The sequence below is a fragment of the Gekko japonicus genome, unplaced genomic scaffold (genome assembly GCF_001447785.1).
Source record: "Gekko japonicus isolate JY-2015 unplaced genomic scaffold, Gekko_japonicus_V1.1 scaffold319, whole genome shotgun sequence".
In the NCBI taxonomy this organism is placed as follows: domain Eukaryota; kingdom Metazoa; phylum Chordata; class Lepidosauria; order Squamata; family Gekkonidae; genus Gekko; species Gekko japonicus.
Window position 1 is genome coordinate 882,610 of NW_015160218.1, and position 13,513 is coordinate 896,122.

Below are 13,513 nucleotides of genomic sequence, written 5' to 3' on the forward strand. Positions count from 1 at the left end.
CACAAACTAACCAAACCACCCCCCCAACATCTGTTAACTTGAACCAGACCTAAAGTCCATTATCATTATTACGCGATCCCAGGGGTTTATCTCTGTTCAGCCATCCCCAGCAAGTTTGTGGAAGAACGCCCTAACAAACAGGAAGAATGCCTTAAGGTGCTATTTCCCTCCCCCATCTCCTCAGCTGTTTTTTGAAAGTTGTTATGGATCGGACCACTGCCTGGTCTGCATGAGCAGCAGAGAAGTGGGTAAAACCATGTCCGGGCTGTACGCCGTTTCAGACTGCAGACAGGGAATCCCATCGCTCTATGCTCCCTATGTTAAAAAAGTCTCTCCACCCAAAGACAAACAGATGTCGAGGAGAAGCTTAGCCTCTAAGACAGTCTCCGCATCTAGGGACTTGTTTTTCTTTTAATATGGGGAACATTCCATCATGTGATTCTTCATTTGTAGACAAGGCTTCTGTGACTCCCCTCTGTGACTCCCCCCTGCCATTAAAACATGCTGTATATCTGTTTCATAGGGCCAGTTCTCACATGCGTGTAAACCACTTTACAGTGCAATCCTGTGCAACAGTACTCTTGTATGAGCACATAAGATGAAACTGGGTTTTTGCATAGGATTGCACTGGACTCCACTGAATTCTTCTGCGTGTGACTTGCGATGGTGTATACCAGACCCCCCCCCCTGATGCCAAAGCTATGAAGTGGTGAATGTGCATAAGTGAACTAGCCCATAGAGTGCCAGTCTTTCTTAGATGCTGTGAAAGAGACATGTATTCCTCTTTCCCATCTTCCAACGACTCATGAACTTCTGGCCCCACATCCTCTGTAAATCTCACTTTTTCTCCCCCTGCTATGTAAATCTCACTGTGTTTTATGGCTTAATTTCTCTCCAGAGCCCAATTTCATCGCCGCCTATGACATTGGCTTGTTCACTTACTTCTTTTTCCGTGAGAATGCTGTTGAGCACGACTGTGGGAAAACGGTCTATTCTCGTGTGGCGAGGGTTTGCAAAAATGACATTGGGGGAAGATTTTTGTTGGAGGACACGTGGACGACGTTCATGAAGGCTCGCCTGAATTGCTCGCGCTCTGGGGAAATCCCTTTCTACTACAACGAACTGCAGAGCACTTTTTATCTTCCTGAGCAAGATTTGATCTATGGAGTGTTCACCACCAACGTGTGAGTTTGTGGGTTTGCTGTTCCCTGTTTCTTTCCTTCTGATTCACACTTGCTTCTTCTAATAATATTGCAAAATACATTCATACTGGAGAAGGTATGCCTGGCCCTGCATTTCAGTGAGGCAGAATACTGCTTCACTGTTCTGGGGGAAAACACGAACTCTGAGATGGAGGACTAGAAGAAGGATTCCTGCTGCTTTTATTCATGCTCTCATAGGGCTCTTTTTGTAGCAGGGACTCCTTTGCATATTAGGCGACGCACCCCTAATGTAGCCAATCCTCCAAGAGTTTACAGAGTTCTTTTTACAGGGGCTACTGTGAGCTCTTGGAGGATTGGCTAAATTAGGGGTGTGTCGCCTAATATGCAAAGGAGTTCCTGCTACAAAAAGAGATGTTTAGAATTCTGTATTACAGGTTTGGATGTGTGGTGCGTCATGGTAGATGTTAAGGGCAGAGTGAAGAAAGACAGAAAGTTATCTTTGCTTTCAAACCCCCCCCCCCATTCCATTGTCTCCTTGAGAGATCTAGGTCCTTTCTGCATTCGCCTGCCACTCCAGATTTTCTCAGTGTTCGAGTTGAGGCAGTTTAAGTCCAGGGCAAAACAGCGTCCAAATAACCCAGGGCGACAGCAGGCTGAAACCGGGCTGACCGCTGAAGGAAGGTGATGTAACAGAGAAATGGAGGGGGGGAACCGGAATAAAAAGAAGGATGGAGTCAATTTTAGTACAGAATAGGAAAAAAAAACCCCAACAACCCTGGATTAAAAAGAAGGTTGAATTCGATTTTAGTGCAGAATGGCTTGGAGGACATCATGGTCAATGTTCCCTCTAAGCTGTGGAGTCTTGTGAACAAAAATTCTACTTTGTGAGCTACTTGCATTAAAGTTGTGAGCGAGCAATTTGGCTCCTGCATAATTTAGTTTGTTCTGGAGCCCTCCTTCCTGAGCTAGGACAAAAATGTGTGAGCCAGAGGCTAAAAAACTGTGAGCTAGCTCACACTAACTCAGCTTAGAGGGAACACTGATCATGGTGAACATAGGAGAGTGCAAGAAAGGGCTGCAGCAAGGATCCTAGTCAAGCACCAGGATCCCTGTCTCGATGAATCTTGCTCAAGGCAAATGGGAAAACCTTTGCTCAATCACTGAGCAGAGGGAGGATTTCTCCTTCACGCCCTTTCTCCACTAGCGCATGCCTCTGTCTGGTTTCTTTGCAAGCTGTGCATGCAAGTTTTCATAGGGCCTGCCATATGTTGCAAGAACGTTCAACATGGGAAAGTTTTAAACTTGTGATGATGGACCATTTTTATAGGGGTCGTGTTGCAGGCAGCAGGTTCCTTCCCAGTCCAATACAAATATTTTCCAAGTGCTCATGTTTGGTTTGAGGGGGCAGATCAAAATACCTGAGTGCTGTCAGTTGCTGCCTCCAAGTGGACTCCGAGGGCTTTGTGGAAGGAGATTTTTTTCGTCCCCTGCTCCTTCTACCATGCACCTAGCTAATACCTCCCTTCAGCAGCCAGCCCTTTGCTAAGGACTGGAAAGGCTGGTGACCTGAAGCAAACCACCAGATACTAGTTATAGGACTTGCAGGGGATTGGAGGAGAAGGATTCCTACAAACAGACAGTATTGTTGCCCCCGTAGGTCTCTCAAATGCTTTTTCTACAGAAGGCAGCACCCTCTCTCCCTCCCCCCCTCTGAATTTATAATTTTTATTAATTTTAACAACTTCAGTACAGTACAATAGCATTGACATCTGATATACATTCATAAAAATAACGCACCATAACCATAACACACCTAAGCATACAAGCAAGCAATCAAGAAGGGCAGGGCTCTAAAGGGATAATGGTTTTTACTCTTAGATGCTTGCAATCATCCCCCAGACCTTGAAGAATGGCTCCCGCCATTGTTTAACTTGCAGTATGTGAAATAAACAAAGCTATAAACTAGTGAATTATAACCCTAAAATTGGATAAGTAAAGCCTAATAACTAGAAAGCAAAACAGTTCTGCGGCTCTGGGTTCATCCTGTCTTTGCTTTTGAGCTGGAATGTCAACCCACACAGCTCGCAATATTAGCATTAGCCCATTCTTCCTTCTTTATATAGGCAGAATTGTTAAGTGATCCAAGGCAAGACATTTCATTGAACCCAAGCGGTTGGAGCTAAGGGCTAATCCCATATTACCCTATCACAGTATTTTGGTCCAAGGCAGCTAAGATGACAAAACTAGGGGTACAGAATTCTGGGCTTGGGTTGCTGGACAAGCTTTCATGGGAGGAATAGTAGTCATGTGCCTGGGGCCCAGATGAGGTGTGATGGGAAGTCCAGAGGGAATTTTGTCCAGGGGTGGGTGGGTCTATGTTGGCTTTAATATCTGAAATTCAGCGTCTCCCGTGCACACTTGTTTTGAAGAGAGTTCCATTGATCTCATTCTCAACGGAAACCAAAAATTGGGTTCATTAAAAACTCAGGCCAGTTTCCCACAAATGAATAGCAGTGTTAGGAAGTTGAGCAGAAGAATAATATACTTGTGGGTGGAAAAGCAGAGTGTTTAATCCTTTTCCTATCAAGAGTTTATCCACTCAGTCTTGTTTCACTAAGTTGCTTTACACCAGGTTCATATTTACAAAGTATGCCTCTATATCCCTATTGGAACAAAAGCTGCTGTGTGTGATTCTAGCCAAAACTACCAGAAAAGCGGGGTTAAGCACTTCCTCTTCCTTCACCTCTCAAAATTGCAATTCATTTTTCATTAAAAGAAGACAACTGTTTAGACTTTATTACATGTGTAACATATAATTTGCTCCTGGACTCCTGAACAAACGTGCATGGGGTTGGGATATTAATCAGAAAGGATTGGTCTCAAAATCTGTATATTAGCAGAGAATGAAAATTAACTTTTGGGCTTCTGCTGAATTATGAACTAAAGGAAGAAAATCTGATTAGTTACCACACAGGCCAGTGCTGTCTAGATGCCAGATTATGTAATCTTCCTACTTTAATCATCTGAATTAGACACTTGTGGAGAAGTGGATTTCTTAAAATTAGTAATTATCTTTAAAAATGCTCACAGTGTAACAGCTCATGATTTAACCTGTGGTAGAACACAGAAACTGGCAACAGACAGTTGGTTCTAATAATGCTAAAATTAAAGATGGATGAACTTTCCTCTGCTTGATTTGGATTTGTGGAGCAATTACAAGCATCATTAGTGAATGGTTTTTAAAAAATGATTGTTTTGGAGAGAGTCTTACATTGAGTACGATGTAGAACAAAATCCAGCACATTTAGTTGAAAGGACTATGGCTCAGTGATAGAGCAACTACTTGGCATGCAGGGGGTCCTAGGTTCAATCCTGGCATCTCTCATTAGAATAATCAGGTAGCTGTGAAAGACCTCAGCCCATCTGAGTAGACAATACTGACTCTGATGGCTCTCTGATTCAGTTTAAAGTCATGTCATATGTCCCACCTAGGTGGCTCTGTAGGGGCAGAAAGGTGGGGTAAAAATCTTGGTAATTCATAGTAAATAAAATGTGTTCCAGTCTGAGCTGTGCTCCAGAATTCGGGGAACTGAGTAGGTCTAGGGAATCTCCAGCGCCTTGGTGGGAAAGAGCTGTATATTCTCTAGTATTTAAAGATATCAGTTACATGTAATTTGGTCTTTACTATCAAAGATAGTTGAGCGGTGGGCTCAAGTGGTTGAGACGCTGAACTGCAGGCTGGAAGGTCGGTAGCTCAGCAGTTCGAGACCCGAGTGCCGCAAGACGGAGTGAGCTCCGGTCTCTGGTCCCAGCTCCTGCCAACCTAGCAGTTCGAAAGCAAGACATTGCAAGTAGATAAATAGGTACCACTTCAGTGGGAAGGTAACAGCGTTCCGTGCGCCTTTGTGTTTAGTCATGCCGGCCACATGACCACGGAAATGTCCTTGGACAGCGCTGGCTCTTTGGCTTTGAAACGGAGATGAGCACCGCATCCCTAGAGTCGGATTTGACTGGCTTTCAAGCAAGGGAAACCTTTACCTATCAAAGATATAGAACAAATGTATTTCTTTGTTCTGGTGACAGAGGAGACATAACACTGTACCTCAAAGAATAGAGAAGAGAAGAGATTGGATTTATACCCCGCCCTTCACTACCCAAAGGTGTCTCAAACTCCTTTCCCTTCCCCTCTCCACAACAGACACCTACCTGTGAGGTAGGTGGGGCTGAGAGAGCTCTTAACAGAAACCACTCTTTTTTCCCAAGACTGCTGTTAGTTTCCTCTGTGCTTGAGAGGAGACGGGCGGTGCATAACCTGGTCTCAGTTAATTACCCTTAGCATCCCACCATTAAGAAGGATACATTTACACATCAGTCTCCAATTCTGACATGTTTATTTGCTTCACTGTGTTTCCCCCTGGAATTAAATCCAAACAGATCGTGACCATATAAACTTAGCCTGTTATTCCTGTTTGGTTCTTGCATCTATTAAAACATCTACATTAGGTCGTATGCTCATTTGCTGTTCACCCTCTACCTGTGTGCACTGATAACTTAACATAAGAACATAAGAGATGCCAATGTTGGATCAGGCCAAAGGCCCATCCAGTCCAACACTCTGTATCACACAATGGCCAGAAATACCAGGTGCCATCAGGAGGTCCACCAGTGGGGCCAGGACATTAGAAGCCCTCCCACTGTTGACCCCCCCCCAAGCACCAAGATGACAGAGCATCACTTGCCCCAGAGCCCCTATCTATACCTTGTGGCTAATAGCCACCGATGGACCTCTGCTCCATATGCTTATCTAATTCCCTCTTGAAGCCGTCCATGCTTGTAGCCGCCACCACCTCCTGTGGCAGTGAATTCCATGTGCTAATCACTCTTTGGGTGAAGAAGTACTTCCTTTTATCCGTTCTAACCCGACCGCTCAGCAATTTCATGGCGTGCCCACGAGTTCTTGCATTGTGAGAAAGGGAGAAAAGTACCTCTTTCTCTACCTGCTCTTTCCCATGCATAATCTTATAAACCTCAATCATGTCACCCCTCAGTCGTCGTTTCTCCAAGCTAAAGAGACCTAAGGGCCTTAACCTTTCCTCATAGGTACATAGGTACTTCCATTTCAATGTATCTGAGGAAGTGTGTGTGCACATGAAAGCTCACACCTTGAATAAAACTTTGTTGGTCTTAAGGGTTCCACCGGACCCCAACTTTGTTCTGCTGCTTCCGACTCACCTGAATCTGTCAAAGATATCGCTCACTGCATCTGGATAACTTCCTAGAACTGTCTGAAGCAGATCTCAGTTTGCGAATCTCTTGTACATTTGCTAACCAAGCACATTCTTCTGTGTGTTTCAAGGCTGTGGCATACCTGGTTGCCATGCCAAACTGCACAAAACAACATTCCTTACGTTGCTTTTTCTTATCTCTGCATGAAGAGGTTATGAGAGTTAATCATGCTCCATAAAGTCTAGCATCAGTGTCTAATAGGCAAACTACTTTGTGTGTGTTTTTTTCCTACAACGATTTTAAATTTTCATCAATAAAGCTATTCAATAATCATCTAAGGCAAAGGAGGCTTGAAACTTTCAAAATCGATCTGTAGAGTGTATCTGCATAGCAACAGGAGCTATCCAAAAGCTTATATAAGACTACAAAAAGAAGAGTCCTGAAGTTTTCGAAACTGAAGAATGTCTGGTACAGCTGCAAAGGTATTTTAATAATAATAATAATAATAATAATAATACCTTTCAATTTATTGATCGCGTTCTGGGCTGCTTTTGAGTCGTAACGCCGCACTGCCACTGCCTGGCCGGATTGGCCCATCACAGGCTTCTTAATGCCGAAGAGGTCTTTTTTCCAGGCTTACGAGCTGGACATTCCATTCGCCGGCTAACATCTCCCCTATGGGGGTTTAGTGTGCCCACCCTCTCTAAGGAGTGGTACCCATTTTATCTACTCGTCGAAGCTTTCGAACCGCTGGGTGGACAGCGAGCTGGGGACCAGGCTGGTAGCTCACACCAGCGCGGGCTAGAACTGACAGCAACTCTGTTCAGTTCAGATGTTAACCAGAGGATAAATCCTCTGTGCCACCGCTCCCCTCATTTTAGGGGCCATTGAGAGTGGTTGTTGCTGATCTTAAAAGGGACAGGCTTTGTGACTGTAAATCAGTGCTTTTCATCGTTTGGCAATCTGCCCTTTTCCAAGCCTGTTGGGGAAAAAACATTTCTTGAAGGTAGCCAATACTGTGTTGTCACAAACGCCGTTCAGCCTTAGTTTTCATCTTATTTTTAAACTTCCTGAATGTTCATGACAGCATATAATGCCATGAGTTAACAGGCCAGTTGAAAGAATGTAGGAAATCATATTCTTATCTCACGTCTTCTGACCATATTTCCCCTATCTTGTTAAATGTAAACATTTGCTCACAGATAGCTTGGGAAATTGGGCACACTCATTGTTGAGTTAGTACAACCTAAGGATGTTCTCCCCTTTGCTGAATCTGCTAGACTGCTTAATGAAACAGTCCCACACTCTATACACTTCTTTGTACCACATTAATTAGGGACTACCATATGTTAACTTTTGATACACTGGCAATTGTTTGCAGAGCCACAGAGCAGAAAGCAGGATGGTTATATCATGAATGAGTATACAGCCTTAGATCTACTCTGTAACTTTTGAAAAGTCATGTTAAATCCATCCCTGGCTGTTTATAAAGAAAGTATTCCTTCCATTACTCAGAATACATACAAAAGCGAATGCATTTTGCCCATCTCACTCCATCACTGTTTAGATGGCTGTCTTCTTAATAATTAGTCAGTTGCAAAAGAAGAAGCAAATAGAAGAAGAAGAAGAAGAAGAAGAAGAAGAAGAAGAAGAAGAAGAAGAAGAAGAAGAAGAAGAGGAGGAGGAGGAGGAGGAGGAGGAGGAACACCGCCCTTCACTTGGAGTCTCAGAGTGGCTTACAAACTCCTTTTCCTTCCCCTCCCCACAACAGACACCCTGTGAGGTGGGTGGGGCTGAGAGAACTCTGACACAAACTGCCCTTTCAAGGACAGCTGTGCCAGAGCTTGTGACTGACCCAAGGTCACATCAGCAGGTGCAAATGGAGGTGTGGGGACTCAAACCCGGTTCTCCCAGATTAGAGTCCGCACACTTAACCACTACACCAAACTGGCTCTCTACATACATGATAATTTCTTCTCCTTTTCTTGCTTTGCTAGGGGGAAAAAGTATTATTCTACAACTTCTGCAGAACCAAACAAAGAAATTATTATTGTGATAATAGCTAACGTCAGATCAAATGGTGGCTGCGTGCTATGACATACTGTTCTTTCAAGTACTAAAAGCAGGGAAAATATCCCAATTTGTCACACAACTAGATAAATAATGGTAATTATTCTTTTAACTTCTTTCAGGAGTTATGTCATCCTGTATGCTTTCTGCATTCGAAATAACTCTGATGTTTTTCTCCAGCAGTATGACTGATGCATAAAAGATGCTTTGTTTTTATTTTAAAATATATTTACTCTAAAAAGGGAGGAGAGAAAATCCTTGCATCTCAGAGCTTCTCATTTAATGGGGTCAGGAACAATTTCCCCCCAAATGGGCATCAGCCAGCATGGTGCACTTCATTATGAAAAAAACACATTATAGTCTGATTTATTGCTCATTTTTGTGTAATACAGAGCTAAAGCTAAGGCAGCAGGAAAGATGGCTATTTAGGGAAGCGCTTATGAAATATTTAAGAAGTTGTTATGAAAGTTTTCAAAAGGGTCACTGAAATCCTATTTTAAAGCTTTTGGACGTAGCCCACTTTTTCAGTTCTCAGGCTGAATTTAAAAGTGGGCTCATACCTCAGGAAAAGGCCACCTTCAAAGGTGCAGTTAAAATGTCAGAAGGAGGTGGGTGGTGCTAATTGTGGACTTGGAAGGTCAGTAGTTCAGCAGTTCAAGACCCGGGTGCCGCATGACGGAGTGAGCTCCCGTCTCTGGTTCCAGCTCCTGCCAACCTAGCAGTTTGAAAGCAAGAAATTGCAAGTAGATAAATAGGTACCGCTTTGGTGGGAAGGTAACAGCATTCCGTGCGCCTTGGTGTCTAGTCATGCCGGCCACATGACCACGGAAACATCTTCGGACAGCGCTGGCTCTTCGGCTTGGAAACGGAGATGAGCACCGCAACCCTAGAGTCGGATTCGACTGGCTTTTGAGCAAGGGAAACCTAAGAGAAAGCTAGAAGATAACAAGAGTTGCAATGCACATTCCTCTGCATATAATATAGTACAGTTCCCTCTGCGGGGAAGGTTTTGCTTGGAAACATTCAGAAACTTGCATTGGAAACCACATTCCACTCAGAAACAATACACAGTTTTATTTAGGCCATTATTTTTCTTTTTTTCCCTTCTTGTGCCTGAAGGCATTAACTTGTCACTCGTTATTAGCTTTGTCTAAAGAACTGCCTTCTGTGAACACGCAACGTGTCAATAACACTCAGGCACCGGTGAAGAAAGGTTTAGCATGTGGTGCTTTGACAAGTTCAAAGCAAACCGCTCCATTGCTCAGTGAAATGGAAGGGTGGCTCTAGGTGGGAGGGAGGGTGGAGTCTCATAACCGCAAATTGAAAGAGATGTCCTGCCTGCCCAGTGGCAAAACAGCCCTGTATTCATCTTGGAGTTAAAGAAACTCTTTAAGATGACTTTTTAATGTGGTGGAATTATAATGGAATCACGTTTACTCGTATGACAAAGGAGGAGCATAAAAGCCTTTTTTGTGGGGAAGATGGGGGCCCACGTGTGTTTTCTGAGGTGCATACTGCAAGACAAAATGGTAGATGAGCCGTATGAGCATGACATATACCACATTCATGATGGCTTCTAGAATCACAAAGGATTCTAGATATGGATATGGAAGCGCTCCTAAATGGCTTCTCCATGTTGTAGGATGGGTTTTTTTTTTAAATGACCTTGTATGCTTGCTGCCTGCGTAAACTCACATCGTTTAAAGAGTATGTGTTCTTAAGTAATTGCTGGTTTAGTAAAAAAGAGCCGTTCTTTTTGTAGCAGTTCAAGTTGTTACCATTAGTTGTTACCATTAGCAACATGATATATAAAGCAATCATTCAGACATTAACACAGCGTGATGACAAGTCTTGTGTGCTTTTCCTAACTGGCCGTCTATATTTTTATTCTCTATTTTTTAAAAAATTGAAGTATCTAATTTTCTCGTCTTTGCATTTTCCCCTCGCCCCATTTTTTAAATGAATGTACAGTAGAGAATCCTCGTTTGGGCTTTTGCAAGCATGGTCTCTTAGACAGATAGTCAGAAATTGGTGGGGAGTCTCCTGGAAAATTTTGACACCTCAACCTCACTTCAACCTCTGTAAGCATGAATACCTCTGAGTGGCTTATTAGGGGCAATGTGCTGAACGGTGAGTCGCTATGTTTTAGAATACATGCTTTTGAAAAAAGGAACATGCAGGAGGATAAGGTCTTTCGGATGCTTTGCTGTGTTCAGGGGCTCATTGACTTGGGAGGCTCCCGCTATTCTGTTTCCCAAGTACAGCTATAGCTTCTCAATGAGTTTAAATTGCTGATTGGTTCCCTGTTCAGCCAAACCAGTGATTATGGAGCAAGCCGTGAGAAGAGAAAATGATTAGAGTATTTCTGCAATCCTCACACTGGTTAAAGGATGAACGTTTGCCGACCTGCTTTTTACTGGTAACCAGACCTTGTAATGGCAGGTCTTTAAAGAGATGGGAGTACCAGACCACCTCACGTGTCTCTTGAGAAACCTGTATAAGGTTCAAGAAGCAACAGTTAGAACCGGATATGGAACAACTGATTGGTTTTGCATAGGAAAAGGAGTACGACAAGGATGTATATTGTCACCTTTCTTATTTAATATATATGCAGAGTAAAAAGGTAAAGGTAAAGGTTCCCTTGCTCGAAAGCCAGTCGAGTCCGACTCTAGGGTTGCGGTGCTCATCTCCGTTTCAAAGCCGAAGAGCCAGCGCTGTCCGAAGACGTTTCCGTGGTCATGTGGCCGGCATGACTAAACACCGAGGCGCACGGAACGCTGTTACCTTCCCACCGAAGTGGTACCTATTTATCTACTTGCAATTTCTTGCTTTCGAACTGCTAGGTTGGCAGGAGCTGGAACTTGAGACGGGAGCTCACTCCGTCATGCGGCACACTCGGGTCTCGAACTGCTGAACTACCGACCTTCCACAGCCTGCAGTTCAGCGCCTTAACCACTTGAGCCACCGCAGCTCCTTACCCATGGTAGGGTACTTATAATCTGGAATCCCTTATGGTACCATTGTGATAGTTGTGATGTAGTTTGATCACCATCGTTCAAGGGCTAAGTTCATAGATTTAATCCTGATTTTATTGTTTTATATTAATGTTGTAATCCTTCCTGAGTCCACTTGTGGGCCGGGCAGGATAGAATTTGAACCAAATAAATAAATATTACACCCAGTATGAAACAACAGTACAAACAAAGGTATAGGCATAGAAACTCACATAGAGCTCACTGTGCAAGGCCTTTCAGATATCCTGATTACAGGTATCAAAACCCTCCTTACTCACAGTAGTCTTTAAGACCTCAATACATCCAACAGCCCGAGAGTAGGAGACAAAATAGAGGGAGGAGTAGACAAGTATCTCAATTCACCAAGGAACAACAGCAGAGACATTCTGGTGTACTCTGACTAGACAGGGATTTTATGTATTTATTTATTTATCTGGACAGGATGTCCATGTTTTACGAGTTCTAGTTAATCATCACAGCACATAATTGGGTATTGTCAATAATTAAAAAATGGTTTTTTCTTGGAATTCCATTCTTTGCTGTTTTCCACCGAGAACATTTATGCTTCATTCAATTTTTCTCACTCAGGAGGTACATGAATTGTTATGCAAGGGTGCAGTCAATGGAGTTCCCCAAGAATTATGCTCAAGGGGTTTATTCTCCATATTTTTCACAATAGACAAAAAAGGGGGTGGGAAAAGGCTGATTTTAGACCTCAGGGACCTGAATAAGTTTCTGTACATTCCAAAATTTAGGATGTTATCCTTACAGGAGATTATACCTTTATTGCCTCAGGGACTGTTTTGTGATCTTACTTCCACATAACCATACATAAGTCCTGTAGGAAATATTTGTGATTTCTCTACAGTGACACAGTATATGAGTATAATGTTTAACCCTTTGGTTTGGCATCAGCACCACGGGTCTTTACCAAGTGTACCTCAGTAGTCATCTCCTACCTCAGGCTCAAAGGCTGTATCATATACCCATACCTAGATGATTGGGTCTTCATGGCCAACTCCCCTGATACTGTGAATGACAATTTATCACTTGTGCTTAGGACCCTTAATAACCTTGGGTTCATTATCAATAAGCAAAAATCTCATTTTTTTCCCACCCAAACGATAGAGTTCATAAGTTCTACCATTAATTCGAATGTAGGAAAGGGAAAGCATTCCTTCCACTACCAAGAGCAAGTAAAAACAAAGCACTGGCACAGAGATTTTTAGCACGCAGATTTCAGACTGCTAAGACCATTTAAAAATTATTGGGATACATGGCTTCTACACCTGGCCCCACTGGTGGACCTCCTGATGGCACCTGGTATTTTTGGCCACTGTGTGACACAGAGTGTTGGACTAGATGGGCCATTGGCCTGATCCAACATTGGCTTCTCTTAGGTTCTTATGTACAGCTGTCACACCACATACCAGGCTCTTTATGAGCCCTTTGCAAAATACGTTCCTGCGACAATTCCACCCTACCTCAGACCCACAATGGAAGAGGTTCTCAATCCCAAGGTCAGTTCTCCAATCCCTGCACTGGTGGCCGAGAACTTCCCACATACTTAAGGGTATTGTCTTGGGATCAGAGTCACATGACTCGCAGATCTTTACCAATGCTTCCCTCATGGGTTGTGGTCCACATTGTGAAAACTGCACAGCTAGAGGCCACTGGTCTGACTGCAAGCCAAAACGGCATATTAGAGCTGAGAGCTATAAGAGATGCTCTTCTTTTTCAGATTTAGTTCAAGGTTGTTGAGTGCTTCCAGCCAAAGACAGCACAACCACAAAGTTTTACTTAAACAAACAAGGGGGCACAGGATCCATCGGTTTATGCACAGAGGCGTCAAAAAAATTGGCATTGGGCCATAAGGCACAAACCCCATCTGTATGCATAGCAGGGCAGCAAAATGTTTTAGTAGACCTGCTGAGCAGGGTTGTGTTAGTGACCCAAGAATGGTCAATCAAGAAGGAATATCTCCGATTTTTTGGAAAGGGGATTCCCTGAGGTAGACCCAAGTTAGTTTGCATTGTCAGC

The 13,513-nt window shown here is 43.4% G+C and overlaps 1 protein-coding gene across 1 annotated transcript in view; it reads left to right on the top strand.

Moving 5' to 3' along the window:
• Positions 1–13,513, top strand: part of SEMA5B (semaphorin 5B) — a 241,701-nt gene that overhangs the window by 81,131 nt on the left and 147,057 nt on the right. The window contains exon 6 of the mRNA XM_015410841.1: positions 899–1,184. Coding sequence (XP_015266327.1) covers positions 899–1,184 — 286 coding nt within the window. The remainder of the gene's footprint in view (positions 1–898; positions 1,185–13,513) is intronic.